This window comes from Trichechus manatus, unplaced genomic scaffold, assembly GCF_000243295.1.
Source record: "Trichechus manatus latirostris isolate Lorelei unplaced genomic scaffold, TriManLat1.0 scaffold00136, whole genome shotgun sequence".
Lineage (NCBI taxonomy): Eukaryota > Metazoa > Chordata > Mammalia > Sirenia > Trichechidae > Trichechus > Trichechus manatus.
In genome coordinates this window covers 1554170-1581296 of record NW_004444072.1, presented here as the reverse complement: position 1 = coordinate 1581296, position 27127 = coordinate 1554170, and the positions used below count along the sequence as shown (strand labels likewise).

Here is a 27127-nt window from a genome sequence, read left to right as displayed (position 1 = left end):
AATTTTCTCTTCAGTTCTTTCAGCTTGAGAAATACCAAGCGTGCTCTTCCCTTTTGGTTTTCAGTCTCCAGGTCTTTGTACGTTTCATTATAATACTTTACTTTGTCTTTTCGAGCCACTCTTTGAAATTTTCTGTTCAGCTCTTTTACTTCAAAATGAGAAGAAACAGCTACAAACATCCATTAATAATAGGAATGTGGAATATACGAAGTACGAATCTAGGAAAATTGGAAATTGTCAAAAATGAAATGGAACACCTAAACATTGATATTCTAGGCGTTAGTGAGCTGAAATGGACTGGTATTGGCCATTTTGAATCAATCATAGGGTCTATTATGTTGGGAACGACAAATTGAAGAGGAATGGCATTGCATTCATCATCAAAAAGAACATTTCAGGATCTATCCTGAAGTTCAACGCTGTCAGTGATAGGATAATATTCATACGCCTACAAGGAAAACCAGTTAATGACTATTATTCAAATTTACGCACAAAACACCAAGGCCAAAGATGAAGAAATTGACGATTTTTACTAACTTTTGCAGTCTGAAATTGATCAAACATGCAATCAAGATGCATTGATAATTACTAATGTTTGGAATGCGGAAGTTGGAAACGAAAAAGGATCGGTAGTTGGAAAATATGGCCTTGGTGATAGAAACAACTCTGGAGGTCGCAGAATAGAATTTTGCAAGACCAATGACTTCATTGCATATACCTTTTTTCAACAACATAAACGGCGACTATACACGTGGACCTCACCAGATGGAATACACAGGAGTCAAATCGACTACATCGGTGGAAAGAGACGATAGAAAAGCTCAGTATCATCAGTCAGAACAAGGCCAGGGGCTGACCGGAACTGACCATCAGCTGCTCATATGTAAGTTGAAGTTGAAAAAAATTAGAAGAAGTCCATGAGAGCCAAAGTACAACCTCTTCAGCTGAGGCAAATTAGATTTAAGAAGGCTCAGGAACAAGTCTGATAAGGCCAAAATCTTGGTCTGTTCTTTAAAGACCATTGAGATTTTGATAGGGATTATATTGGATCTGTATGTCACTTTGGGGAGTATTGCCATTTTAACAGTCTTAAGTCTTCCAGTCCATAAATGTGGGATAGCTTTCCATTTATTTAGGTCTTCTTTAATATTTCTTCAGTAATGTTTTGGAATATTCATTGTATGAGTCTTACACCCCCTTGGTTGCATTTATTCTTAAATATTTTATTCTTTTAATGCTGTTGTAAATGGATTGTTTTCTTACTTTCATTTTTGGATTGTTCATTGCTAGTGTATAGAAATACAGCTGATTTTTTTGAGTTGGTCTTGTCATCTGCAACTTTCCTGAATTTATTAGCTCCAATAGTTTTGTGGGGGAGGGGGGTTGTTTTGGATTTTCTGTATATAAGATTGTATCATCTGTAAATAGAAATAGTTTTACTTCTTTCTTTCAGATTTGGGTGCCTTTTATTTCTTTTGCTACCTAATTGCTTTGGCTAGAACATCCAGTACAGTGTTGAATAGCAATGGCGAAAATGGACATCATTGTCTTGTTCCTGGTCTTAGAGAGAAAATCTTTTACCATTGAGTATGATGTTAGTTGTGATTTTTTCATGAAGGCCTTTTATCAGGTTTTGGAAATTTTTTATTTGATTCCTAGTTTGTTGAGTGTTTTTATCATGAAGGGATGTTAGATTTTGTCAAATTATTTTTCTGTATCAATTGAGATGATTATGTATTCTTTTCCTTCATTCCATAAATATGATTACACTAACTGCTTTTCTAATGTTGAACCACCCTTGTATTCCTGGGATAAATCACACTTCATCATGGTGTATAATCCTTTTAATATGCTACTCAATTAAGTTTGCTAGTATTTTGTTGAATATTTCTGCATCTGTATTCATAAGGAATATTGGTCTATAATTTTCTTGTGATGTCTTTTGTCTGGCTTTGGTATCAGAATAATGCTAATTTGATAGAATGCATTCCCACTCTTCTATTTTTTGAAAGAATTTGAGAAGAGTTGGTGTTAATTCTTCTTTAAATGTTTGGTATAATTCACCAGTGAAGCCATCTGGTCCTGGACTTTTCTTTTTTGGGACGTTTTGTTAGGTTCTACTGTGTAGTAAACCATCCCAAACTTAGTGGTTTCAAACAACAATCTTTTATTTTGCTTATAATTCTTTGGGTCAGCTGGGCAGTTCCTCTAGTCTGGGGCTGCTCAGCTGATATCTCCTGGGCTCTCCCATGCATCAGCTGACAGCTGGATGATCCAGGGTCACCTCACTCACGTATCTGGAGGTTGCCTGGCTATTGGCTGGGGCAGCAGGGCCTCATGGGTCTCAACATCCAGCGGGCTAGCCCGGGCTTCTTCAGACTGGTGGTTGCAGAGTTCGTAAGGGCAGCAAGAGAGCAAGACCTGGCATGACAACTTTTTTTCAAGCCTTGGTTTGCATCACATTTGCTAGTGCCCCTTTGGTCAGAGAAAGGTCACACAACCAATCTTAGAGTCAAGAGGTAGAGAATAGACACTACCTCCTGATAGGAGGATCCGCAACATGTCCTGAAGGCTGGCGGGAGGTTTCTAGCACCTCAGAAGCCCTGTTGGAAATTCGCTTACCAGAAGCATTGTACTCAGAGGACCTGCTGTGGGGTACCAACCCCTTACCCCCCCACACCCCGCACCGTTGCCGTGGAATAGATTCCGGCTCATAGTGATCCTATAGGACAGAGTAGAACTGCCCCATAGGGTTTCCAAGGAGCAGCTGGTGGATTCGAACTGCTGACCTTTCGGTTAGCAGCTGCAGTTCTTAACCACTGTGCCACCAGGGCTCAGCTGTGGGACTTGGTGGTGGGGGGGACAAAACAACCCATTGCTGTGGAGTCGATTCTGATTCATAGCAAAGCTGTGGGACAGTTGTTGCTGTTGTTGTTGTTGTTAGGTGCCATAGCGTCAGTTCCAGCTCATAGCGACCCTATGCACAACAGAAGAAAACATTACCCGGTCCTGTGCCATCCTCACAATTGTTGCTATGCTTGAGCCCATTGTTGCAGCCACTGTGACAATCCATCTCCTTGACCCTCTACTTTACCAAGCGTAATATCCTTCTCCAGGGACTGCTTCCTCCTGATAACATGTCCAAAGTATGTTAGACGGAGCCTCGCCATCCTTGCTCCTAAGGAGCATTCTGGTTGTACTTCTTCCAGGACAGATTTGTTCATTTTTTGGCAGTCCATGGTATGTTCGATATTCTTTGCCAGCACCACAATTCAAAGGCGTCAATTCTTCTTTGGTCTTCCTTATTCACTGTCGAGCTTTCACATGCATATGAGGTGATTGAAAACACAATGGCTTGGGTCAGGCACACCTTAGTTTTCAAGGTGACATCTTTGCTTTTCAATGTTTTAAACAGGTCTTTTGCAATAGATTAGCCCAATGCAGTGCGTCTTTTGATTCTTGACTGCTACTTCCATGGGTGTTGATTGTGGATCCAAGGAAAATAAAATCCTTGACAACTTCAATCTTTTCTCCATTTATCATGATGTTGCTTATTGGTCCAGTGGTGAGGATTTTTGTTTTCTTTATGGTAAATTGTAATCCCTACTGAAGGCTGTGCTCTTTGATCTTCATCAGTAAGTATGTCAAGACCTCTTCGCTTTCAGCAAGCAAGGTTGTATCATCTGCATAACACAGGTTGTTAATGAGTCTTCCTCCAATTCTGATGCCCAGTTCTTCTTCGTATAATCCAGCACCTCAGATTATTTGCTCAGCATTACAGATTGATTAAGTATGGTGAAAGGATACAACCCTGATGCACAATTTTCCTGACTTTAAACTGTGCAGTATCCCCTTGTTCTGTTCAAACGACTGCCTCTTGATCCATGTACAGGTTCCTCATGAACACAATTAAGTGTTCCAGAATTCCTATTCTCCGCAATGTTATCCATAATTTGTTATGATCCACACAAATACCTTAGCATAGTCAATAAAACACAGGTAAACATTTTTCTGGTATTCTCTGCTTTCAGCCAGGATCCATCTGACATCAGCAATGATATCCCTGGTTCCACATCCTCTTCTAAATCCGACTTGAATTTCTGGCAGTTCCCTGCCAGATTATACTGCTGCAGCCACTTTTGAATGCTCTTTAGCCAAATTTTACTTGCATGTGATATTAATGATACTGTTCGATAATTTCTGCATTCTGTTGGATCACCTTTCTTGGGAATGGGCATAAATATGGATCTCTTTCAGTTGCTTGGCCAGGAAGCTGTCTTCCAAATTTCTTGGCATAGGCGAGTGAGCACTTCCAGCACTGCATCTGTTTGCTGAAACATCTCAATTAGTATTCTGTCAATTCCCAGAGCCTTGTTTTTTGACAATGCCTTCAGTGCAGCTTTGATTTCTTCCTTCAGTACCATCGGTTCCTGATCATGTTACCCCCTGAAATGGTTGAACATCAACCAATTCTTTTTGGTATAGTGACTCTCTGTATTCCTTCCATCTTCTTTTGATGCTTTCTGTGCTGTTTTAATATTTTCCATGTGGAATCTTGCAGTATTGCAACTCAAGGCTTGAGTTTTTCCTTCAGTTCTTTCAGCTTGAGATATGCTGAGTGTGTTCTTCCCTTTTGGTTTTCTATCTCCAGGTCTTTGCACATGTCATCATAATACTTTACTTTGTGTTCTCAAGCTGCCCTTTGAAATCTTCTGTTCAGCTCTTTTACTTCATCATTTTTTCCTTTTGCCTTAGCTACTCGACATTCAACAGCAAGTTTCAGAATCTCTTCTGACATCCATTTTGGTCTTTTCTTTCTCTCCTGTCTTTTTAATGACCTCTTGCTTTCTTCATGTGTGATGTCCTTGGTGTCATTCCACAGCTTGTCTGGTCTTTGGTCATTAGTGTTCAACGAGTCAAACCTATACTTTAGATGGTCTCTAAATTCAAGTGGAATATACGCAGGGTCATACTTTGGCTCTCATGGACTTGTTCTAATTTTTTTCAGTTTCAACTTGAACTTGAATATGAGTAATTGATGGTCTGATCTGCAGTCGGCCCCTGGCCTTGTTCTGACTGATGATATTGAGCTTTTCTATCGTCTCTATCCACAGATGTAGTCTATTTGATTCCTGTGTATTGCATCTGGTGAGGTGCATGTGTAGTTGCTGTTTATGTTGATGAAAAAGGTATTTGAAATGAAGAAATCGTTGGTCTTGCAAAATTCTGTCATGCGATCCGGCATCGTTTCTATCACCAAGGCCTGATTTTCCAAATGCTGTTACTTCTTTGTTTCCAACTTTTACATTCCTGTCACCAGTAATTATCAGTGCATCCTGACTGCATGTTCGATCAATTTCAGACTGCAGAAGTTGGTAAAAATCTTCAGTTTCTTCATCTTTGGCCTTAGTGGTTGGTGCGTAAATTTGAATAATAGTCGTATTAACTGGTCTTCCTTGTAAGTGTGTGGATATTATCCTATCACTGACAGTGTTGTACTTAAGGATAGATCTTGAAATGTTCTTTTTGACAATGAATGGAAAGCCATTCCTCTTCAAGCTGTCATTTCCAGCATAGTAGAACATAAGATTGTCCAATTCAGAATGACCAATACCAGTCCACTTCAGCTCACTAATGCCTAGGATATCAATCTTTATGCGTTTCATTTCATTTTTGACAATTTTCAATTTTCCTAGATTCATACTTCATACATTCCATGTTCCGATTATTAATGGATGTTTGCAGCTGTTTCGTCTCATTTTGAAGTCTTGCCACATCAGCAAATGAAGGTCCCGAAAAGCTTGACTCCATCCACGTCATTAAGGTCAACTCTGCTATGAGGAGGAAGCTTTTCCCCAGTGGTATTTTGAGTGCCTTCCAACCTGAGGAGCTCATCTTCCAGCACTATATCAGATAATGTTCCACTGCTATTCATAAGGTTTTCACTGGCTTATTCTTTTCAGAAGTAGACTGCTGAGTCCTTCTTCCTAGTCTGTCTTAGTCTGGAAGCTCAGCTGAAACCTGTCTGCCATGGGTGGCCCTGCCAGTATTCAAATACTGGTGGCAAAGCTTCCAGCATCACAGCAACACACAAGCCCCCACAGTACAACAAACTGACAGAAGCATGGGGGCTGTGGGACTGGTGCAACATAATTTGGCCTGAGGGAGAGGGTTGTAGGAGGAGAGTTGGTTGAGTTAGTAACCATAGCAGTAAGACATTGACAATTTGGTCACCATGAAGAGAATATTGACCAAATGTCATTGCCCTGGCACTTAAATGGGAACATTGCACCTTGAATTTACCAGGTGGAAAAAGGGAGAGAAAATCTTTGTGTTCAACTTTCCACAGCATCCCCTGTCTCACCCCCTTTCTTTTCGGAGTGAATGCAAGCCTGCTACTACCCAGCACATGGGCGCTTTGTGTGGCTCTGTCTGTTGTTGGAGCCCTGGTGGCGCAGTGATTAAGAGCTCGGCTGCTAGCCAAAAGGTCGGCAGTTGGAATCCACCAGCTGCTCCTTGGAAACTCTGTGGGGCAATTCTACTCTGTTCTGTAGGGTCGCTATGAGTCGGAATCGACTCAATGGCAACAGGTTTGGTTTTTTGGTTTTGGTCTGTTGTTAATGTCCCATCGACAGTAGCATAACTCTTTTACCTTCCATTTCCTCCTCTGTTAACATTTTGAATGAACCTTTGTTCAGAGATGTCTTCCTCTGGGACAGCGTTTTATGATTATTAGTAAGCTGTCAGGAGTAGATGAAGGCAATAACTTTGACATCATTTTAAATTCTACAATTTTTGCCGGCAAACTGGCTCCCTCTTCTGCTTCCCACACCAAATATCTTTTAGTTATATGCTGTAGGCAAGCTCTTTCTAAATCGTCTCTTTTTTAGGTAGTAGATGAGGTGAAAAACAAGAAAAAAAGGTTAAAAACACGATCCTTTATCCACCCTAAATTGTCGAGAGAAACAGAGAGAGCAGTAAAGTGGCAACATCCATTTATCCCAAGAAAGTCTAATTTCCTCTCGCTCATCAAGGCGAGTGGGAGGGACTTGGCAAGTCCCTGGATGGAGAAAATGTTTCTTGTTTAATTGTTATCAAACAAAGCTGTTTCCAAGTCTGCCAGCGAGGCCTGCCAGCCGCCTGATGCATTCAGTGTGTGTGTAAAATGTCAGCTTCTGGAGGGTGTGGACTTCATGCCACAGCAGTATGCGGGGTCCTTCAGAACAGCCGACAGGATGTAACAGCTTCCAGTTGCTTAACTATCCGCACTCGGGACCGCAGCATATGAACCTAAGGGTCAGAGACTGCCCCAGACACTGCCCACTCAGCCCTGGAAATGTCAGGCCTCATTACCTCCCATTAATCTGGGAGCCCTTCATTAACACACCTGGCATATTCCCCTGCCCGTGCAGGCGCATGTGACAGGCAGCTCTGATAACAGGTACAGCCTGCTGTCTCCTGGCCCGCCACACCACAGCCCCTTTCGCCTTCTGCGTGTATTACTTCAGAGAAACCACACGTAGCAGACCCAAATCATCCAGCTTGTCCTCGAATCCAGGAGACTGTTATCTTGCATAGGCAGGTTTGGTTTTCCTGCCAGCTTGGCCTGGTACTTTAGGAGAAGCCAGGACAGCTTCTCGAGGTAGGACGTTCTTCCCCAGTGTGGGTTTTATCTCTTGCTCCCAGGGTATGCTGGTGGCAGTGTTGGGCCTCACAGTAGGTTACCATAAATTAGACTTCAGGGCTGCAGATGTAACGCGAGGTCGCAGTGTGACTGGCGTGGTGGAAATGAGGGCTAGGTGTGCCAGCCTGGAGTGTGCTGGAAATTAGTAACACTGAGTCCCGTTTGGTAACAGCTGTTGTGTTATTCTGTGTCTCTCAGATCAGTTAAGGTGACTTTCACTACCGTTTTCCTCCTAGAGGTTTGTCTGGGTATTTAGCACTTCTTCGGATAAGGTCCCTGGGTGGCACAGATAGTTTGCACTTGACCACCAAAGCTAACATGTCCTAAGAGGTTGAGAGTTTGAACCCACCCCAGAGGCATCTCAGAAAAAATGCCTAGTGATCTGCTTCCGAAAAATCAGCCACTGAAAACCCATGGAGCGCAGTTCTACTCTGACACACATGAAGTCACCATGAGTTGGAATCAACTTGACGGTAACTGGTTTGGTTTTTGTTTTCTTAGGATAATAATACTGTATCAGTTGTCTTCTGCTGTGTAGTAAAGTGCCCCAAAGCTCAGTAAATTAAAATACAACCTTCACTGTGGCTCACGAGTCCACAGGTCAGCTGGGGAGTCTGCTGCTCTGGGTAGGCTCGAATAACCTCAGCTGGGCCCATTCACGCATCTGCAGTCATTGATGGGCAAGGGCTGGTCCAAGATGGCATCTGTCACATGTCTGCTAGTTGGCTGGGTCACGTGTCTCTCATCACCGGGCAGGCTAGCCTGGGCTTGTCCTCATGGGGCAGCCAGGGTTCCAAGAGAGCCAGCAGAAGCAGCAAGGCCTGTAATTCCCATAATGTCACTTTGACCATATTCTGTTGGTCAGAGCAAGTCACAAGACAGCCTGGAGTCAAGGGATGGAAAAATAGACTTTCCCCTTTCATGGGAGGAGCTGCAAAGTCATGTTGTAAAAGGATCTGGATACAGGGAGGGTAATAATTGGGGCCATTTTGCCAACAGTCTACCTCAAATAATAACTATTATTATTGTGCTCACAAAGGGCTAGGGAGTTTGTTGCCTTTCCTGCATGGTAGAAAAAAATCAGGCAAAGATGCAAATTAGCCAGCAGGGGTGGGTAAGGAGTCTTGGAACTGAAGTCTCCACACTACATGTATTTCCATCTGCCCTCTTTTCTACATCTAAGAACTAAGCCTTTTATTTATTTATTTTTAACTGATTATTCTCTTTGAATGATATGAAAGCCAAAGTTGTCTAAAATGAGACTGCTTTTTTAGGCTCTATTATGTTGACCTAATTACATATCAGCAAAATGCTTTTCTGGGGCATTGTGTGTAAAACAAAGAGGAAAACAACATCTCCAGCGGCCAGGCTCTGCCCGCCCCTCCCTCCGTGGCTGGCAGAAGGCGGTCGGTGGTCATTGCGGGAGGCCTGGGGGAGGGTGGGCTGAGGAAGGAAGGACCGTGGGCCTCAGAGGGACTCGCCCTTTCTTGAAGGACATCGAAGGAGCAAGTTGTGCTGTCTTCTCACCTGCCTCCCACCACACCTCTGTGGTGCTTCCCTTTGGTGGGGTGTTCTTATTCTCCCCACAGCCCAGGCTATGGTCTCCTGGGGCAGGAGAAGTGGCTCACACAGCTTTGCTTCCCCAGGGCCCAGCACAGAGCCAGGTTGACTGAATGTGAAGATTTGTGAATGAACTGTGAGGCCGGGTATACCGGTCCCCTTTAACACACGGAAGGACTTAATGAGTTTTCTGTAAGACTTCAATATTGTAACATCCACTTTCCATTTGATAAATAGAGGCGAAATGTTCCTTGTTTCCAGCTTGGCCTTTGGACCCCCCACGTCCCGTCGTTGTATGAGGGCATGACCTTCACTTGCCCCACGTGCCCCTGTGCCAGGGTCTGTGCTAAGCATGAGCAAATCAGGGCAAACCCCAGCTTCCTGAGAACATGTTTGCACATCTCTTCCTCACCACCCAGCCCCTCCTCAACCTACTGCTGTCTGCCACTTCCCTCCTGAAATGTCCCTGCTCCTGGTCTCTCCAGCCTTCACAGTCAACTCGAGATGGTTTTTCATTCCCCACATTGCTTGTCCTGAGACATTTGATGGGGTTGATAACGGCCTTTCTAAACCTCTCTCCGAGGGGTTAATTTCTTCCAGTTCAGTCAGTGCTTTTCGGTTCATCTTCTTCTCACCCCCTCACCAGGGAATGCAATCCTCAGCCAACCCCACCCCTTGAGTTTTCATCTACCACGTGTTGGCCACCTCCAAGTCCTTATCTCCATCCTAACTTTTCCCTGGTGTTGGGCTGTATATTCCTTTCCCATTGCTGCTGTAACAGATTTATTAAAACAACACTAATTTATTATTTTATGGCCTTGGAGGTTAGATGTTCAAAAAGGGCCTTAAGGGGCTAAAATCAAGGTGTCAGCAGGGCTTCATTTGTCTGGAAACTCTAGGGGAGAATGTGCTTCTTGCCTTTTTTTCCAGCTTCTAAAGGCTGCCTGCATTCCTTGGTTTGTGGCCGCATCACTCTGGCCTCTGTTTTCATCATCACTTCTCTCTCTCTGACTCTGACCACCCCCTGCCTCTCTCTTATAAGGACCCTTGTGATTACATCAGGCCTACCCAGATAATCCAGGATACTCTCCGCATCTCAAGATCTTGATTTAATCATTCTGCAAAGTCTCTTTTACCATGGAAGGTAACATGTGCACAGGTTCTGGGGATTAGGATGTGGACATCTTTGGGAGCCATTATTCTGCCTACCACAGGCCATTTCATCTAGCTGTCTCCTGGACATTTCCACATGTCCCTGAAACTCAACATGACCAGAATGAAATCTATTCCCTCTCATCGCCCCTCCTTATCGTATATGTGCTGGCTCAGCACATGAGCAGCTGTTACCTAGTGCCCCAGGCCACTGTTTGGATAAAACATAATTTAACAAGCCTGGCATTGATGGGCACTTGGGTGGTTTCCAGTGTTTTGCTATTGCAAACAGTCCTCTAGTAACTAACTTTATACATTTGTCATTCTTTTATATGTAGGATAAATTCCCAGAAGTGAGATTGTTGGGTCAGAGGGTAAATATATTTGTAATTTTGAGAGAGATTGTCAAATTGTTCTCCATGAGGGTTGAACCAGTTAGTCTGCCCTCCTGCTAGTGATGTATGAGAATGTTTGTTTCCCTACAGCCTTGTCAACAAAATGGATTGTCAAACTTCTGGATTTTTACCAATCCAATAGAAGGAAAAATGGTACGTCAGGGTAGTTTCAATTTGCATTTCTCTTATTATGACTGAGATCCAGCACTTTTTCTTGTGCTTAATGTCCATTTGAATTTCCTTTCCTGTGACCTCTCTTCATGTCCTTGTCCATTTTAAAATTTGGATTATTGGTTTGTTTTTTCTTATAAATTTCTAGCAACTCTTTTTTGTCTGTAATGTAAATGGCATATATTTTCTCATTTGTCTTTTGATTTCGTATAATTTGTCTTTTGTCATGTAGAAGGATTTTTCATGTAATCAAATTTATTTTTATTTTATGGCTTCTGGATGCTAAGTTAGTAAGAAAGAGCATCCACTGGGTCTTTTAAAAATTAAAATAATAAAATTATTTTAAACATGGGGGATTGGACACAGGCAGCTATTTCTTCTCTCCCGTGAAAAGCCCAGTGAAATGATACTGAAGAAAAGGTAGGTGGATAGATGATAGATAGACAGACAGATACCCACCCATGAGAACAAAAAGACTGAGAGAAGAGAAAGTAGAAGATAAGTGATTTCAACAAATTTTTAGAAGATGCAGAGTGGAGAGAGGAATGGTAATTGATTTTTAGCAAAGTGGAGGAAGCCTGGATGCATAAGGGGTTATGGACCAGAGGAATCATTTTCTCTTACAGAACCCAAGAAAATCTCTGGTCTTCAGAGCACAAATCATCATGGGATGGGGGGAGGTGAAGTGCAGAGCTAAAACCAGGGAGGTGGTTTAAAGTCCTTATTTGGTGTGGTACGATCTCTACCTCTCTGTACCTTATGCAACCTGGGGACTGTAGAGACAATGCAAGGATCAGAAGAAAATGCTTAAAGATATGAAATATGTGTATGCATGAAACAAAAATAGGATGTCATAAAGAAACAATGAAAAAGTAAGAAAGAGCTTTTGGATCTTTAAAACTGGGTGGTAGAAAAGTTTAAAACGTAAAAAAGTTGAAAGACAAAGTCAAAGAAATCTTTCAGAAGGTAAAATAAAAAGACAAAGAGGAAAGAATTAGAAGAAAACAGGTAATACAGTAAATATCAATCCCACGTTTGGACTAGTAGGAGTTCCAGAAAGAAAGAAGATGGAAAGGGCAGGGGGGAAAACTTAACAAAGGAGAACAAAAAAAAAAAAAAGTAAGAACACAAGAATCCTCAGATTGCAAGTCCATCAAGTGCCCAGTCCTTTGAGTGAAAAAGACTCACACCAAGACACATTGTTGAGAAACTCTGGAACTCTGGGGTGGGGGAGTGGACCCTAAAAAGTTCCAAAGAGACACAATAGCTTACACCCAAAAATCAGTAGTCACAGTGGATATCTCAATAGCAATGCTGACATCTAGAAGCTAGTGGAGCAATACTTTCAAAATTTAGACGGAAAAATAACTTTCATCCCAGAATTCTGTACCCAAACAGTTAGTTAAGGGTGAAGATAGAGACAGTCTTAGGGATGCAGGGATAATGTTGCTATGAGTTCGAATCGACTTGGTAGCAACGGGTTTGGTTTTGGTTTTGGACAGGGCATTGTTTCCTGGGGAGCCACTAGAGAATGTGTTCCAGCAAAATTAGGATGAAACCCGGAAATTAAAAACAGCCATAGAACAGTAGTGGAAAAGAGACCCCAGGCATGGAAAGCAGCCAAACTAGATTGGAGCAATGGGACAGAGGGCTCCAGAAATGATGTCTTCGGAGAAAAAATGGAACTAATGTATCTAGACACATGGAAAATTTATTAATGGGCATGTAATAAGTATACTGGATCATGTAGAATAAATTAGTGATGAGTTCATGGACAACCAGGCAGATGAAAAAAAAATTGAGGTAATGATTAACTCCAGGAAAAACAAAGGGTTGTATAAAAATGAAGGTGTGGTCACAGTGCATCACTTCACCCAGCACTGAGCAATGTTTGTGAAGTTATAATAACCCAAAAACTGACTTTTGATTTAGCCAAAATTACAGTATAACTTTGGAGCAAAAAGAAAAAGGAAGTGAGAGATGTGTTTGGGAGTGCTAAGCCTTCATTTCCCATGGTGTGAAATCAATAGATAATACCTAAAATTGATAAGTAAAGTAATAATAGTATAAATTTACTCTGCTAGTAAGTGTTGGGCATTATCATTTGAGTAGCAATTTTATAAATGACACAGAAGTGATTTTTGCAGGGTTTTTTTCTTACATGCATTCTTGGTGAAAGACAAGGGTTCACCCTGTGGATGTCAGGAATAGAGGCAAACAGTTCCCAGTCACTGTTTTCAGGTATGGAGAACGTCCCTGAGCTGTTCCTGCACATCTTTCAGACATGGGAGATTAAGTCCCTGTGACTCGTTTACAGTCATATAGGGAGCAGAGTATTCTCTTATAAACTGCTGTTCTCCCAGATTACTTCCACAGACTGAAACGGGAAAAAGGAAGCGCAAACTGCCATTCAGAATGCAGACTTTCTCAGGGGATCAGTGTGTTACCTCCTAATTATTTCCCTGAACGGAGGATCTTAAAAAAAGATCAAAAGACAAATGCGTTTCTTAGTAAACTCTACATTCTGTCTTCATAATTTTTGGAGGGTAAAGGAAAGTTGTGTTGGGTGTCTGTTTTTTTAGTTGATTTGCGACCACTGGGAAGAAATCATAGGGAAAAAGGGAAAAAAAGAACTATAAATACAAATGAATTCCTCTCATGCAAGTTGAAAAACCACAGGACGTGCTGCATTTTTTTCACACTCCAGGTGTGATCGGAGATTACGTATCCACCACAGGAGAGTGGAGAGTTAATTAAAATTTTGTGCTCCTACTCACAGAAGGAAACGTCTTTTCGTCTGATAAGCAGGCTGGCTTTTGAGTGCTGTTTGTGCCTTCTTCTCTCCTCTCTGGAGTGTCACACAAAAGCAGATCAAAGAGACCCTTCCATCCAGAGATGTTTCCTACCACCTTTCTTAGCTAATGGACTTAAAAGCCTTCCACTCACTGTGTGGAGCTCAGCTCATATTTTAGAAATGGCATCTTCGTACTCTATTTATAATACTCATTTGTAAAATGGAAAACCACATTTAACATTAATTAAATCAAGACAAGCCCAAATAGTTGGAGTGGGCGGGTCTGGTGGAGTGTCACACCACACCCCCACCCCTTATATTTTACTTTCCAGCTCACCGTGTGACGGCCAGAAATTAATACTTGAGATGGAACCCTCGGCTCTCTCAGGCAGGGTTGTGTTTGTTTTGTTGTGTTTTTCCTTTTCTTTTGGCTTTATGATTCTCTACACTCCAGCTGACATCCCCTACCTCCAAGGGAAAAAAATGTTTGGGAAAAATCCTGCTGTCTTTCTCTTTAAGATAGTGGCAGAATGAAATAAAATAGAGCAAAATAGAAGCAGCTCGCAGGCCCAGGGTGTCTGAGCAGGCGGGTCAGGCTTCAGCGGGGGTCCTTCATTGTCTTGCTGCTCTGGGTGCTGATGTAGAAAGGAGAAAACCCGGCCGAGGCGCAGTCACCAATAAAAGGACTCCATTCTGCCACTCAGGGCTTTGTGAGGCGCCAAAGCTTGTCCTGGTTGCCATGGCTACTGTCTGATTGTGGCAGGTTTGTCACAGTGCTTGATAAAGTGGGAAGGTTATTCTTGATAGGCCCAAGTAATCATAACCTTGCAAAGCCAGAGAGTGTGGGTTTTAATTTTTTCCCTCCTCTCTCTAAACCAGGAGTGAAGGGATGGTGGCAGGCTGCTCTGGATAAAACAGTCACACAGCCCTTCCTTCAACAAGGGGGGACAATGGACAATGCCCATAGTGGGGACGCTGGCCATGCTCTGGTCTGGAAGGTGGGGGTTGCTGGTCCTCTGCTGGCCTGGGCGGGGCTTCCCAGGAAGGAGCGATATTGAGGGCCTCCCCTGTTTGCCTCCTGTAAATTGATTATACTTGGACCTCTCTCTCCTCTCCTCCCTCTCTTTCCCTTCCCTTCCCGCTCTTTTTCTCCTTCCCTTGCTTTCTCTTCTCCCCCACTTTTTTCTCCTTCCTCCCTTCTGCTGATCCTTTTAAAGGTCCACCTATTTGTTTTCTTCCCATGAAGAATGATGGGAAAGGTTAGACTGCAGGTAACAGTGGGTGCATTCTGGCCACAGACTGTAGATTCTTTTCTGGCGAAGGGACCTAAGAGATCACGTAGGCAGTGATTCTCAAACTCAGCTGCATCAGAAGTAGTGGAAAGCCTTGTTCAAACACTAGTTCCTGGGACCACTCACAGAGTTTCTGAGTCAGCAGGTCTGGGTGGCCTCTGAGAGTGTGCATTTCTAACAAGCTCCCTGGTGGCCCCGGGACCACACTTTGAGAACCACCGATATGGGCCAATACATATTTTTATACAGTTGAGGAAACTAAGGCTCCCAAAGGATAAATTGCCAGGGGCTCAAGTGACTTGGTAGCCACACTGGGACCGGTGCCCAGTTATAGAAACTTTAAAAGTATTTTAAAAAGGTGGGGCTGTTTGTTTCCTCATCCTTCCGGCCCTCTAGCCCAGGGCAGCCAAGTGAACTGGTTCTGTTTCCAAAAGGCCCCAACCTGAACAGCCCACACCATGGACCATTCCCGTTGAGCAGAGCACTCCCGAGTTAAGCCCACCCTCCTCAGTGCTCTAGGCCCTACCTCCCAACTTTTTATCTTCTAGTCTGCACATGCTGGCATTCTCCCCCTGGAATGCCCCTCCCCCAACTCCACCTGTCAATTACCTGTCACCCTTGAGCTCCACAAAGCCAACCTTGACTGTGGCTAGGATCCTTCTCTCTTCTGACATTCGGGGCCTTGTGGCCCTGCCATTTTGCATTTTAGTTATTTTTTTTTACTTTTTTTTTCTTGTACTTCAGGTGTATTTTGGTTATTTGCAAGTTAATGCTGGTGGACCGTGAACTCTAGCAGGCAGCACCATGCTCGTGTTCACCTCTGTACCCACCACCCACTTGCAAATACCAGATGAATGAAGCCACGTGGCTGCATAGGTTGGAAGGAATCTGGACACGCGTTTGGGATTTTCTGAAGCCAGCCTAACAGAGATGGGGCATTCAGTGTCCACCCAGAGCAGGGGCAGGGGCTGCACTTTCAATTTTAGTGAGGAGCCCAGGGTAAGACTCGCTGCCCTTTGGAGGGAGAATGTCTGAGTATGGGACCAAATGCATTGGCTGCACGTCAGCGTTATCTGCCTGTGGGAGCTGGACTGAGTCTCTAAATTGAAAGGTTTGACCGCCCCCCACCCCCATTCCTGATTTGAAGTACAACGTGGGCAGCATTTACTCCTGGAAGGCAGGGTGTGTAACAGAGGTGAAATCCCTCTGTTCCGCGGTCACACACACGCGTGCATGTGTGTGTGTGCCGCTGTGGCTGGATGCAGATGCCCTGATCATCTGTCAGATGTAATTTAACCCCCATGATGCGCCCCGAGATTACCCGGAGCAGCGTGCATTGTCGTATGCCCTGAATGCATCTGTGAGGCGAGGCAATTGTGCTTCCTCAGTGAAACTCACAGGAGGCTATTTGTCCAGATGAGAATCAAACAAAATTAATGGATTAATTCTTTGGCTCCGATTCCTTGCTGACTACACAGACTGAGCCGGCCTGGAACGAAATCCCATGTTGTCGGTTTGCTCCAAACTCTTTAAAGATCTTTCGGCGAACATTGGAGCAGGGGCCTCTGAGCTGCAGAGCACCCCCACTCCTCTCTGCTTTGTTGGCTTGGTGGATTGAATGTCCCCTCTCAGTCACCTGGGAGTCGGTGTGAGATTCTAACATGGCCTTTCTCTCCAGGGTGTCGAGGTGCAGACAGACTACGTGCCCCTGCTGAACTCACTGGCTGCCTATGGCTGGCAGCTCAGCTGCGTGCTACCGACTCCCGTCATCAAGACGACCAGGTAACAATAGCAGGGGTAACATTTATTACTGAACACTGACTCTGTGCTAGGCACCGTTCTTAATTAGCACTGTACTTGCATAATTCATCTAGTCCTTGGAGACTGGTGTGGTTAGTGGCAGAGCTAGGATTTCAGCTTCTTTACCACCACTGCCCAGGGACTCCCCTGTGCCCTCCTTCCTGAGGGGGAGCCTTGGCCAGTGGAGAGTTCCTGTCCTGCACGTTCCAGGGTACCACCTAGGTGGAGGTTGCCTAGGGCCCTCAGATGCAAAAGAAATCCAGCACCTGCTATGTACCCTGTGCAGAGCTAGGTGGGCACTTTATAATTTTATTTAGTCCTCAAAATAAAATCCTATGAGGTGGTAGTTTTTATTAAACCATTTTACAGCTGAAGAAAGTGTGGCAGGGAGTTTAGGAGACTTGCCCAAGATCGTGGTACTGGTTAGTGGCCCCACAAAGGGGATACGAAGACCTGGGGTCTCAGCCTTTGCTTGTAGCATTCCTTACAATTTCCCATTCACTGCCATTTGTCCGCCGTTCGCTCTCCCTGCTGTCCCTTGAACCCATGGGCTTGTCCCAGTCATACCAACCCTGAAAGGCCTTCCATCTGTACTTTGGGTTTGCTATCTATACTTGAGAATCCCTGGGTGGTACAAATGGTTAATGTGTTCGACTGTTAACTGAAAGGTTGGGGGTTGGAGTCCACCCAGAGACGCCTCAGAAGAAAGGCCTAGCAGTCTACTTCCAAAAAAACAGCCACTAAAAGACCCTGTGGAGCACAGTTCTCCTCTGACACACATGGGGTCTCCATGAGTTGGAGTTGACTCCAGGGCAACTGGTTAAGTGAACCGTTAGTTGTGAAATCACCCAACTCAGTTCCTCACACAAAGTAGCAAGACATTTGCAAAACAGAGATTTAAAGAAAGTCACCAGAAGGGTGGGAGCGGGAGGGGAAGACAATTATCTCCCTTCCAATATTTCTATCATCTTTAAAGGCAGCTCCATGGAGTCCTGTTTTCCTGGGGGGAAAGAGCAGTCCCCTCGCCCCTTTTGTGAGTTTGAGGCAGAGCTGAGGGCCCCGCCTGCCACCCAGTGCAGGAGCAATCATCATGTACCTGCAGGAGCCGTGCTGTCTCGCCACACGGCCAGACCACGTATGGCCGAGATCCTGCGCACAGCAACCCCTCTGCCCTCTATTCTGAAATGGCTGATCCACTGAGCTCACCGCCCAGGTCCTCATCTACCCGACCATCCCAGGCCAACCAGGCCCCTCTGTGGCATCACTACCAGAGACAGTTTGGAAGAGGCCTCCCACCCCATTGAGATTCACTGAAGAAGCCAGTTTGTCATCATTTGGCCAAGATGCTAGGCTGTTATTTCACATCAGGGGATAGGAGTCTCCAGTTGTGAAACTGACTTTGCAGGACACCCAAACAGCTTTGGTTGGGCCCCTGAAACAGTACCCTGGAAGCAAACGTGGCTGGCCTAGGGGTGGGAGAGTGGGGAGTGGGCTTCTCGATTTCTAACCTCCCACGATTTGGTGGTAGCTTTCCTTTCTGTGGGTGGTCTGCCTAGGTGAAGTCAGGGATCGCAGCATCTGCCTCAGGTTTTGGGTTTCTCCAGGCACAAGGAAACTCATTCTCAGCTCTGCGTGTGTTACAGGGAGGGGAATGTATCCACCAAGCAGATTGTCTTTCTCCAGAGACCATGTCTACCTCAGAAAATCAAGAAGAAGGAATCAAAGGTAGGCGGGGGCTTCTCTTGCAGTGGATGTACTCCAGCGGCTGTGTGGGGAGCCTGCTCCAATCTCCACAGGGTCTCACAGCCCACAGAACACCTGAGCCCCTTTGCAAACCCAGTCACACCTGAGGCTGCCAACATGGGGGATGGGTGAGGGGGCTTGAGGGCCTTGTCAACCAGCTTCCCACTCACCAGGCCAGAGGAGCAGAGGAGAGTGTTTCTTCTGGGCACACAGACATGCCAGATATTCCCACAAGGCTAAAAATAGGGGCACGAAGGCTGCAGCTGCAGTCTGTCCAGGGTGAGGATGGCTTGAACTCATGCCCAGTTTCTCTGTGTCGTAATCTCATGACAAGCTGCCTGCCCCCTTAGATCCCTCAGGACATCAGAAGTTTGGAGGCCACGAGGTGATCTTGGCAGAGGGACCCTGCCAAAGTCCCTTCTTGACAGGCCCCCGTCCAAAGGCCTGTGAGTGGCAGCTGAGATAGACAGAGGCCAGCCTTAGCCTGTGGCCATGAGTCCTCAGACCATGCTATCTTCAGGAAGTCCTCTAACTGGACTTCACATGAACTATTCCAGAAACACAGTCACCCTGAGACCACAGCCATTCTCAGAAAGTCATCCCTGTGTTCCTAAAGTCCAGCCAGGTCTTCTCGTTCTGCCAGATGACTGATGTTTTAGACCTCCATACTTCACAGCAGTGCTCTTCTTGTGGGTGTTTCATCAGTTTCTCAGAAAGAGGCCAGTGAGTCCATTGGCCCAAGTCAGGTATCACCTGGATCCAGCCCATTCCACCTTTGCCACGTTCTCAGGCTTCATCTGCTTCATCTCCTCACACCTGGCCCATCCCCTGTGTCCCCACTCTCAGTTCCTCATGTTCTTTGGACATGGGGCCCTGGACAGGAGCATCAAGCAAGTGAACAGATTGTAGTAGCCCCTCACCAGCCAGCAAATCCATGGGGACCCCACTTGTGGAAGGAATGCCAAGAAATAGTGACTTGGAGCCAGATGGGTTGTGGTGCAGAGGAAGGTCTTTCTTCAAGCTCTGAGACATTAATGTGACAGGTGACAACAGCAGTGGGCCAGAAGGCAGCCTCTGAGTCCACCATATCCCACCAGGAGCAGTCAGCCACCGGCTGCGAGATGGATCAGCTAGAGACTGCTGTCTGTTACAGCTCAGCTGAAGGTTCATGGGAGCTGCACGTACTCATGGAAAGCATGTGAGATCTTCTGACAGACACTAAAAGAAAGCAGGCTTCAGCCCTTTAAGACAGGAGTTAGCGCCACCTTTTCTTGATGGATGTTCCTAGTTGTAGGTGGATTCTGAAGGATGGACACGTGTTTTGATTTTGGTAGGAAGGACATCACATCCCCAGAGGGAAACAAGCCAGTAGGAGCTTGAGCGGACAGGGAGTCTTTAGAGACTGACTTTTAAAGCTGCTGTAAGGAGGTAGAACAACTTCCCTCAGGGAAAATCAGAGAGGGTAGTCCGTAGAAATTTGCCCAGGTGGCACAAACAAGTGCTTGGCTGCTAACCAAAAGGTTGGAGAGGCAAGTCCACCCAGGGGTTCCTCGAAAGAAAGTCCTCGTGATCTGAAAAATCAGCCATTAAAAACCATATGGAGCACCATTCTACTCTGACACACATGGGGCCACCATGATTTGGAATCATCTCTTTGGCAGTTGGAAACTTGAAGCCTCAGCTATATAGATACGGGCTGACTGCTTCCTAGATGTATCTGTTTATCCCTGGCCTCGTTCCAAAGACTGGAGGCAGCTACTATTGAGTACTTGTTGTGTGCAATACCCTGTAGGTCATCTCACTGGTGGAGTTCCAGAGAGAGGGGACTGCAGCCAAACTCCTTTTTTTTTTTTTTTTTGAATTTTTAATTTCTTTTTTTGGTGAAAATATACACAGCACACACCATTTCAATAATTTATACATGTACAATTCAGTGACATCGGTTCCATTCTTTAAGTTGTGCCACCTTTCTCCACAACCTTTTCCAAACTATTTCACCATCATTAACACAGACTCACTGTCCCTCTAAGCTTCTCATCTATCCTTTCAAGTTGCTATTGTCAATTTGATCACATACAGATAATTCTTTAAAGGAGTATAGTGTTTAATGCAGAAATTCTTTTCTAATTAGGCTAAACTGTTATTTGATTCAGAGATGACTTAAGGGGATAGTTTTGGTCCAAGGTCTAAAGGTTTCCTCAGAGTAATAGTTTTGAGGGGTCATAGCCAGACTTCTTGACAGAATTATCTGCACTCGGTGTCTCCGCCATTCACTTGCTTGGCTGAGTGCTTGGTATTCTGCTCCCACAGGTCTGTGGTTACCCTGTGACAATCACTCCATTTAGTCATTGTGTGGGGCTCCCTGAGCACTGACCCGCTGGCTACCCTTTCGCTCTTGGAGCACTCTTTTCTCTGAGTTCCATCCCACCACATTCTCCTGGTTTCCCACTAACTTTGTCAGGGTGCACACTCACCCTATTTCTCTTCTCAGTCTTTTACCTCTTTCCCAGAAAATCTCATTCATTCCCAAGGCATCACTCACCACCTCTGTGCCCATGGCTTATATCTGTATTTCCTGCCCACATCTCTTCTCTGAGCCTCCAGATCCATCTGTCCTGTTGCGTACTCAACATCTCCACCTGAATGTCTTGAAAGCACCTCAGATTCAATCTCAGCCCAAACTCATGATTCTCCCCTTCCCTTATGCCTGACCCACTGTCCCTCTCCCCCCAGGCCTAGAGGAATGGCACCGCCATTGGCCCAGGTGCACCTACCCACCTAGGGATCATCCTCGACTGCACCTTTTCCTTCCCTCCATAGCAATCTGTCCTTTACACATCAGGTTTAGGTCCTGGAAAGTGCCTTCCAGCCCCTCCTCTCCACCATCGCTTGCCTTGGCTACTACAGTCACTTAATAACAGCTCTCCCCGGCATCAGCTCTGGCCACTTTCAGCTGTGTTCTCCACTCAGAGCCAAAGTGAGCATTTAAAAAAGCAAATGGAATCATGTCACCCCACTGCTTAAAACTTTTCTAACAAATTGCATTACTCTTAAGACAAAGATGGAAATCTGTAGTGGGGCCCACGAGGCCCTGCGTTGTCTGATCCCTCTTATGTCTTCTCCTAGCCCCTCGTTTTTGCATTCTAACCACACTGGCTCTCATGCTGGTTGTGTCTCCCCTGCTACAGTGTGGGCCTTGGCTTCAGCGTTCTCTCTCCTAGGACACTCTCCTCATTTGTATCTCCACTAAAGCATCATTTTCTCAGGACAGTGTTTCTCTCCTTTTAGTCCACATCTGGCTCCCTTGTAATACATTCACAGCCCATCTCTCGGTTTCTCGCTATTTATTACTTCATCCCTTACTGGAGGAGTCAGACATTAACTCCAAAAACTGTTTTTTCTGACTGTTGTAGACCGGGTACTTAACCTAGCACCTGACATTTAGTTGGTACTCAATCAATACATATTTGTTGAATCATTGAATGAATAATCAAACGTCTGAGCCTGAGACAGATGTAATATGTCTAGCTCTAGGATTTCAGTGCTAGTATTGAAATTAAGAAATCACAAGATTTGGCACATCAAGGACATAACATATTTAGGCCTCTTTTAATTAGCAAAGTGGACAAAATTCTCCATGACTTTTCAGCGTTAGAAATAAACCTCCTTATGTGTATGTGAATGTGGTTTTCAAAGCAAATATTAAACTCCTTCAAAGGTAATAAGTGATTTCTACAACACCGGAGAAGTCTTCCCGCTAGTTAAACTACTTAAAGTGGAGACAGAGTCCTGGACATTTTTTAAAACGTGTGAATTAAATCCATTAGCTCCTGCTGACACGGGACTCAGGACACACATCGCTGTCAAGTGAAGGATTTCTTTTTTTTTTTTCTTTTATGTAGTTATTTCTAAATTGGACGGCTAGTTGGATTCTTTCTTGGTTTAGATATCAGTGAGCACAGCCAAATGCCATGGTCCTTCTGGCCTGGGGGGGTGGGGCCCTGACATCAGTGTGGCCTGTTTTACCTGGGGCTGGTTTGTTGACTCAGACTCTTCCTTGGTAGTGCTAAAAATATGGAGCACATCCTTCATGTTTTAATTTGTGTGGATATTTAAAGACCTCATTTCAAAGCCTCAACCTGAAAAGCTGCTCAGGTCCCAGGTGATGCCACATCTCTGACTTCTCTTCTTGCGTTTGGAGATGCCTATGAGCCTTGCAATCTGGAACAATTTTTGTGGTTTGTTAAAGACCGTGGCTGTCCCCAGATTAAAGGAGGAAGAAAGGCCAGGTGGTGAAGGGAGACAGAGGAAGCCTTCCTTGGATTGCAGAGCAGGGACTGTGGGAGGGCGGGGATGCGTTATTTTGTCCCAGTACAAACGGTTAATGCTCTCAGCTACTAGCCAAAAGGTTGATAGTTCAAGTCCACCCAGAGGCACCCCAGAAGAAAGGCCTGGCAATCTTCTTCTGAAAAAAAATCAGGCATTGAAAACTCTGTGAAGCACAGTTCTACTCTGACACACATGGGGTCGCCATGGGTTGGAATTGACTCAATGGCCACTGGTTTTCGTGAGTTATTTTGTTGTTTTGTTTTGTTTTTTGGTTCCTGCACAGTAAATCCTGCCCAAGTGGTTTTCTTATTCAGTGGTCCACAAAATGTGGTCCATGGACTAGCGGTATCAGCATCACCTGGAGCTTGTTAAAAACGCTGTCTTCCTGCCCTCCCCAGACCCACTGAGTCAGAAACTCTGGGGAGGAGCCCAGCAACCTGAGCCTTAATGAGCCCTCCAGGTGATTCTGATGCAGCTTAAGGAGCCCTGGAGGCACAGTGGTTAAAGTAATTGACTGCTAACTGAAAGGTCGGTGGTTCGAAACCACCAAGCGGCTCTGTGGGAGCGAGATGGGGCAGTCTGCTTCCAATCAACTTGATGGCAGTGAGGTTTTTTTCAGTTTGGTGGAATAGTTTAGGGTCCTTTCCACGCTTACCTGTGGACAGCTATTCAGATTTTATCATTATTGATTTTTTAAAAAATAAGCCTGTCAAGGAGCTTTCAGGGTAGCTACTTGTTTCTAATAAGCTGAACCAAAGTATCTTTAATGGCAGTTAAATCTGGGCCTCCATCAGCTGACCACTCAGCCTAATGAGTTAAGCCGCCAACCTAGCAGATGTGTCTTGTCATCATAGCCTGAAAGCTGAGGTGCTCATGCATTGAGCTGAGCCATTTCAAAGGTGTGTGGCTGCTCCCTTTACTTCCTCTCCTCCTTTCCCTCCAGAGCAAGAGCCCAAAGCCTTTCGCCAAGAATGAGAGACTGGGAGGATAGCAACGTTTGAATTCCAGTTCAGCTGTTTTCTAGCTGTGTGACTTTCGGCAAGTTATTAACCTCTCTGAACCTCTACAATTTATCAAATGGTACTAATATTGCCTATTGAGAGTACTGCTTTGGGGATTCAGGACACATGAAACCCTGTTACAGTGTGTGACACAAGAGTTTTTGTCTCCATATGCATTTGCTCCTCCTTTGGCAGCACTGTGCAGGCTGCCTACCTTCACAACTCTGAACAGTTTCTAGATTATCCAGACCTGGGTTTTGGCCACTACCACCTCCCTACTTCATGAGAATCTCCCCCTGCAAAGGAGAGGAGTAAAGAAGGAAACTTGAATCAGAGCCTGTCTGGTCCCTGGCTGCGGCACATATGACTGCTGTCATGGAATGGGGGCCCAGGCAGGCCCTGGAGTCAGGGACGTCACCCATAAACTCATCTGAGGACACAGGACACAGCGCAGTCCTTAGAAGGAATTGGGCTTTGCAGATTTTTCTGGGATGAACGTGCAAGGACAAAAAACGGCAGCTGAAGTAGTTCCCACCCAGCTCAGCGCTGACAGTCCCAAATCTTTCTCTGCCCAGCAGCCCAGGCAGGTTCCTTGAGGAAGTGGCTGGTGTGCCTCCCATGGACCCTTTCCACAGAGCCTGTGTCCTGTCGTATTAGGTCAGCAAAATGTGGTTTTCTATAGGAAACTGGATATGGCTGGGCATCCAGAGTGAACCACAAAAGTCTTAGCAAGAGCAATCTCTGAATAAATACCTAGGTTTGTATTTAAAAAATTAATGGTCTTAAGAATGGAAGGCCTGACATATGTGGGCTTGTCCATAGTTTTACATTCACAACTGCAGAGGGCGCTATTCGCATAAACTAGTGTGAATGGGGCCCCAGATGTTTACACCACAGCTCTCCTGGAGGCTGAGTCACAATTTATAGAGGTAAGGAACTGGAGATTCAGAGAGATTAATAACTTGCCCAAGGTCACACAGCTAACATGTGCCAGGAGTGGGATTTGAACCTGGTCTTAGCCACCAACCATACTATAATTAGTGTAAACCAAAAAAAAAAAAAAAAGCAAACCTGTTGCCGTTGAGTTGATTCCAACTCATAGTGACCCTACAGGACAGAGTAGAACTGCCCCATAGGGTTTCCAAGGAGCAGCTGGTGGATTTGAACTGTTGACCTTTTGGTTAGCAACCAAGCTCTTAACCACTGCGCCACCAGGGCTCCATGTTAGTCTTGTCTAAAGGATGTTAAAGTCCAAGAACCCTACAATATGTTCAATCACAGAACCCTGTGAGTGTTCAGGAGAATTTTTTACTTGAGGAAATGTATCTCCACCACTGAAAAGTCTGCAGAGGTGGCAGATTTGTTTTTAATTTACATAGCACGTTTTTGACTTTCCCTAGCAAAGCACTCAGGATTCTTTACAATGTGGTGCAGCCTTAAGAAATTGTGACTCATTGATGGTGCAACTGCATTCGTGCGCTCCCCTCTCTTGCCTAGCGAGAAGTTGTTGTTGCTGTTCTTTCAGTCACAGAATGTCTAAGATTTAAGTACATGTTTGGTGAAACCAGTGTGGTGCAACTCTGGTGGAAGGAAATGACAGTGGTGGAGACTTACACAGCCCTGCATGTGGCGGGCTGCTGAGCAGCACCTTCCGGGCAGCAGAGCGCATACGCAGTCTCCAGGCCCTGAGGCTTTTCTTGTGACACCACCACCTCCAGTTGGGGATCCTGACTCTGGCCCCCACTTACCCAGCTCTCTCTCCTCTGTGAGTTTCTCTCTTGTTCTTTGTGCCTTTCACAACAGGGCCTGGCATGTCCTGAAAATTTTGTGGCTGCCACCTCCTCAGGTGCATACCACATGGTTCTCTGGTATCTGATCTCTGTGAGCTTGGGTGACCCAGGGCCCCACAGAGTAGAGAGGCCCCCTCTGAGGTAGAAGTGATCCTGGGGATACTGAGCCCTCAGGATGACAGAGGTCAGAGGGGCTGTGCTTAGGAGGATGGTTGTTGTTATGTGCTGACTCATAGCGACCCTATAGAACAGAGTAGAACTTCCTCATAGGGTTTCCAAGGAGCGGTTGGTGGATTCGAACTGCCGATGTTTTGGTTAGCAGCCAAGCTTTTAACCACTGCACCACCAGGGCTCCCTAGGAAGATTGGAGGGATCCTTATGTTTGGGAAGTAGAAGAAAAAAGGGCTGGAATGCTTGGTGGGTTGTTAGCCCACAGAACACATTCCACGACCCATTTCTATGTGTCTTCCCAGGTGTTTGCTCTAACACCGGTCTTCACGCTTCCATTGCTCCTCAAGCTCATTTGCCTGGGTTTATTCCAAGCACACAAGCTCCCAGACTCTTCCTGTGGGGCACTTGGAGCAGGCTTATACTCAGCAGGACTTTGGAATTTTTTTCCCCCTCTTTTCTTCTGTAAATTAATTTCTCTTTCTGGAGATCAACCAGAACTGACATTGCACAGCGCACCAATGTCTTGACGTGGTCCAGCCTTAAGAAATCATGTCCCCACTGATGGGGCAACTGCATTCCTGCGCTCACCTCTCTAGCCCAGCAAGAAGTCTTAGGAACTGAAGGCTATTTCGACTCTAAAACTGCAGGACTTCATTCTGAAATGCAAGTGTGCCAGCTTGGCTGGATTCTGTTGTCCTTCCATTCATCCATTCTGCGATATTTTTTGAGGGTCTACTCTGTGCCGATCACTGTGCTGTGTCCCTGGGGATATAGTAGTAAATCAGACAGATGGCTTCCCTGACCTCATGGGACTTACATCTAATGTCAGTAAGGGTAGTGGCAAACATATCTTGTATATCATGTGCCAGGCACAGTACTAAGCCCATTGCATGGATTAGCACATCATTGCATCCACATAAAAACTCTCGAAGGCCCTTATCTCACGCCATCTAAAAAATTAACTCAAAATGGATCAAAGACCTAAATTTAAGAGCTAAAACTATAAAACTGTTAGAAGAAACATAGGGACAAATCTTCATGACCTTGGATTTGGCACTGGATTCTTAAATATGATACAAAAAGTACAGGCAATAAAAGAAAAATAGGTAAATTGGACTTCATTCAAATTAAAAAATTGTGTGCATCAAAGGACACTATCAAAAGAGTGAAAAGACAACCCACAGAATGGGAGAAAATATTTGCAAGTCATACATCTAATAAGGGTTTAATATCCAGACTATATAA

The 27127-nt window shown here is 45.0% G+C and overlaps 1 protein-coding gene across 1 annotated transcript in view; it reads left to right on the top strand.

Annotated features, from left to right (window-relative positions):
* Positions 1-27127, top strand: part of RFTN1 (raftlin, lipid raft linker 1) — a 246757-nt gene that overhangs the window by 212935 nt on the left and 6695 nt on the right. Inside the window, exons 8-9 of the mRNA XM_012558099.2 lie at positions 16727-16830; positions 18492-18573. Coding sequence (XP_012413553.1) covers positions 16727-16830; positions 18492-18573 — 186 coding nt within the window. The remainder of the gene's footprint in view (positions 1-16726; positions 16831-18491; positions 18574-27127) is intronic.